This window comes from Eurypyga helias, unplaced genomic scaffold (assembly GCF_000690775.1).
Source record: "Eurypyga helias isolate BGI_N326 unplaced genomic scaffold, ASM69077v1 scaffold30735, whole genome shotgun sequence".
Classification (NCBI taxonomy): domain Eukaryota; kingdom Metazoa; phylum Chordata; class Aves; order Eurypygiformes; family Eurypygidae; genus Eurypyga; species Eurypyga helias.
Window position 1 is genome coordinate 6,184 of NW_010252534.1, and position 3,407 is coordinate 9,590.

General features: G+C 37.0%; 1 protein-coding gene across 1 annotated transcript in view; it reads left to right on the forward strand.

Annotated features, from left to right (window-relative positions):
• ASF1A (anti-silencing function 1A histone chaperone) overlaps positions 1–1,319 on the forward strand; it is a gene marked incomplete at its 5' end in the record, with an annotated part of 7,058 nt that extends 5,739 nt beyond the window's left edge. Inside the window, one exon of the mRNA XM_010152427.1 lies at positions 895–1,319. Within this exon, the coding sequence (XP_010150729.1) occupies positions 895–1,107 (213 nt within the window). The remainder of the gene's footprint in view (positions 1–894) is intronic.
• Positions 1,320–3,407: the final 2,088 nt, after the last annotated feature.

Consider the following 3,407-nt stretch of genomic DNA (forward strand, 5'->3'; position numbering starts at 1 on the left):
GACAGCCCCTCTCTAGCTATCAGTGCAAAGCACAGCACCATGGGGGGCTGCTGCGGGGAAAACCAACTCCATACGAGCCACACCCAATGCTACAGCATTACTGCCACAGGAAGCTTTTCCTGTGATCAGTCCTACTGGCATAACAAGTGGACAGTGGTGTAAGTTGCCATCCTCCAGAGTTAACTCTATATAATCTTGAAAATGGTCAAAGATTAAGAGAAAGTGAGCATTTTCTTTTTTTTGCTGCATAAACAAATAGAGCATGTTTTCAATGGAAAATGAAGGCCAGCCATGAGAACAAAATATGTGACTAACATCTAGGCATGTCTGCTGCCACAACATTAGTATCTTCAAAATCTAATGTTTTTACTTTAAAACTTGAGTAGACAAATTAAAACTTGGTTAGTGAAATCAATCTAAAGCATGGTAACTTAATTAAAGGAAAAGTTGTACTCTTAAATGAAGGCAAGACAGTTAATGGAATTGATAGAATTATTGCAAACACCATGAAGTTGATGCAAAATTTCATGGAGTGCTGTGGTTTGCAGAATCTGTGGGGTGGTCATCTGCTTAACTACAAAATGGCTATACTATTAAACACTTGCGCCCTACTTGCCGAGCTCCCCTACAGCCTTGAACTCACAGAACAGTTAAAAACACCGTCTCAAGGAAGCAGTTACTTTCCCGAGTTGGAGGTTAGATAAATGAGTGGTGTGTTTCTGTGAGCATGTTTGATCCATAGGTAGTAGCTACAGATTCATGTTTATATGAATTACCCTTTTAATAAAATTTGTTTTACACGTACAAGGTTATGGGGAATAAAAACTTTGATGCACGTGAACTCCAGTTTGGGATGTACAGATTACATAATCCATGTATTTTCTTCTCTCCTAGCTTCAAAGGAATATTTTGGCATCTAATCCCAGAGTCACGAGATTCCACATTAATTGGGAGGACAACACTGAAAAACTGGAAGATGCAGAGAGCAGTAACCCAAACCTACAGTCGCTGCTTTCTACAGATGCATTACCCTCAGCGTCGAAGGGGTGGTCCACATCAGAAAACTCATTAAATGTTATGTTAGAATCTCATATGGACTGCATGTGACTAACCACCATAATTTGGGTACTGTACATGTGTTAAACTGTAAAAACAACCAGAACTGTTTCCCTCAAATTCCATAAGTACATAGTTGACAAGCAATGTGAAGAACTTGTTTTAAAACATCCTGTAGAAAGTTTATATAAAAAAAAAAAACCAAAAACACAAACCAGTATTTGAGCAAGTTGTGGAATATAAATACAGCTATTTTTAAGTAATTGCCTTTTTTTCTCTAATGTGTTATTCTGTGTGGTCTAAACCAAACCTGATTAAAGTATATGCATTCTCCCCCTTCCCCTTTACTTTGTAAGCACTATTAAAAGCTAAAAACCTGAAAGTTTAAAACATTCAGGCAAAATGAAGGAATAATGCCATGTCCTCATCTTTAATATCCAGATTGCCAGATATAAAATGCCCTTCAATATCAGTTTGAGAACAAAACTGTCATTAGATGAAGTGCAAAGAAAAAAGTATCTCAACAAATAAACAAGTCCAAAAATGTCCTCTTGCTGTGAAGGCAGGCAGCATGGTATAATTTTAGGTGCAAGCTTCTTTTCCTTTCAAAGCACATACTTGTTACTTAAAGCATGCAATTTGAGATTTACCATCTGCTATCTTGGATTTTCGGACTTTTTTTTTTTTTTAAATCCCCTGCTGTCAAAGTGTGTTTTATTAAAGGACAGTGTTTCATGTGAATCTGGATGGGTATCTCAGCAAAGAACCCTTTTTCAGCCATGCTAATACCATACATAATTGGATGGAAGGATTCAAGCAATTAGTAGAAAATTTAAGCATCAAAAGTAATAGAATAAGCATCCTAAAAATGCTCTTGTGCGAGATTATTATGTACAACTGCTGGCTTGGTACGTTTATTTTCAGGTACGCTTTGTTCTTGTAGTCTTTTTAACCAGTGTAAGGAGTTTAGATGCTTTCAGTTTTCCAAAACATTTGGAATTTAAAACTTTTCTGTTTTCCCTCCAACCTTTTAAGGCAATCCTGTGCACTGGTATAAATCTAGATCCAAATCCTGTTGTGACAGGGGTGATGTGCGAATACATTTCCTGCACCGAGGCGTTCCTATTACCTGAGGTATCCTTGAAGATGATAAGAATGAGGCAGTAAATTGTAAAGACTTAAGACATCATTATGACACTAACAGTTGTCTTCCGTCCAATCCTCATCAGCCCTCTGTGTTTACTTGTGACTATATGTGCATTTAATAGTGTAATCTGTTACATCAGATTACAGGAATATGGCTCTGCTAGTTACCAGTAACTGCCCAAACTGAACCCTTCTAGGTTCCAGGCCCTTAAAAAAAAGGGTAAATTTCATGATGACTGACAGTATAGCTCTGAATAAAAATAGAACACTTCCTCTTCTCTTTCTGCATTCTCTAATAAGGATGAAGATGTCCCAAGCAGCTAGCACTTCTGTCTTTCTGCATCATTAGTGAAATTGTCTTAATTTCTGACATGTATATTTTCTATATCTGAAAGGAATGCACATGTTGCTTGTATGGAAACTCAGCAGTACCTATGGTAGCTGAACAAATTAATGAAATCCATTAATATTTGGAATGCTAATTCTAATGTGTGCTCCTGAAAATCTCTGTAATTATTTAAAATTATGATTGGCAATTAAAAAATATTAACACTGTAATATCTGTGTGACTTAGCACACAGAACTGGTCCCCCCAGCCAGCAGTTCCTTCACTTGAGGGCTGAAATTATATGAACTCTTAAGAAAAACCTTTTGATTTTTGATTGTATTGCAGCTTTAAGTTCTACAGTGACATATTGAGCTTCTTCATGCATTTTTTTTTCTATTTATAAATCTATTTAAGATCTCTCTTAAACTTAAGTCATCTGCTGAAAGATTGGCAGTCTAATGAAGAAACCTTGAGCTAAGGCTAAAATAGTACTATTTCAAACCCTGGCACCTATTGAAGACTCAAATGAAGACATGATCAAGTACAAGCTGTAACCAGAATCTGTCCATCAGTAGCATGAAGGCTTCTTAGAAGCACGTGCCACAGAGTGATGGAAGGAAACTCTATTACTGCTATTGCAGAATCAACTACCAAATACAGTCAGTAAAACTACATCACCCAGCAAATCAAATTATTTAGAGAAAACAGGAAGTGAAAAACGGTTCTGTTGAGAAAAAAAAAAAAAAAGCCAACTGTGCACATGAACTGGCATGCAATAAACTTGAAGCTAGACTGGATGGCATGATGCAGCAGTGGAATTTGGCACCACTGCACCTGATACACATCCTAGGTATAACTGACCCACCAGTTATAGGGA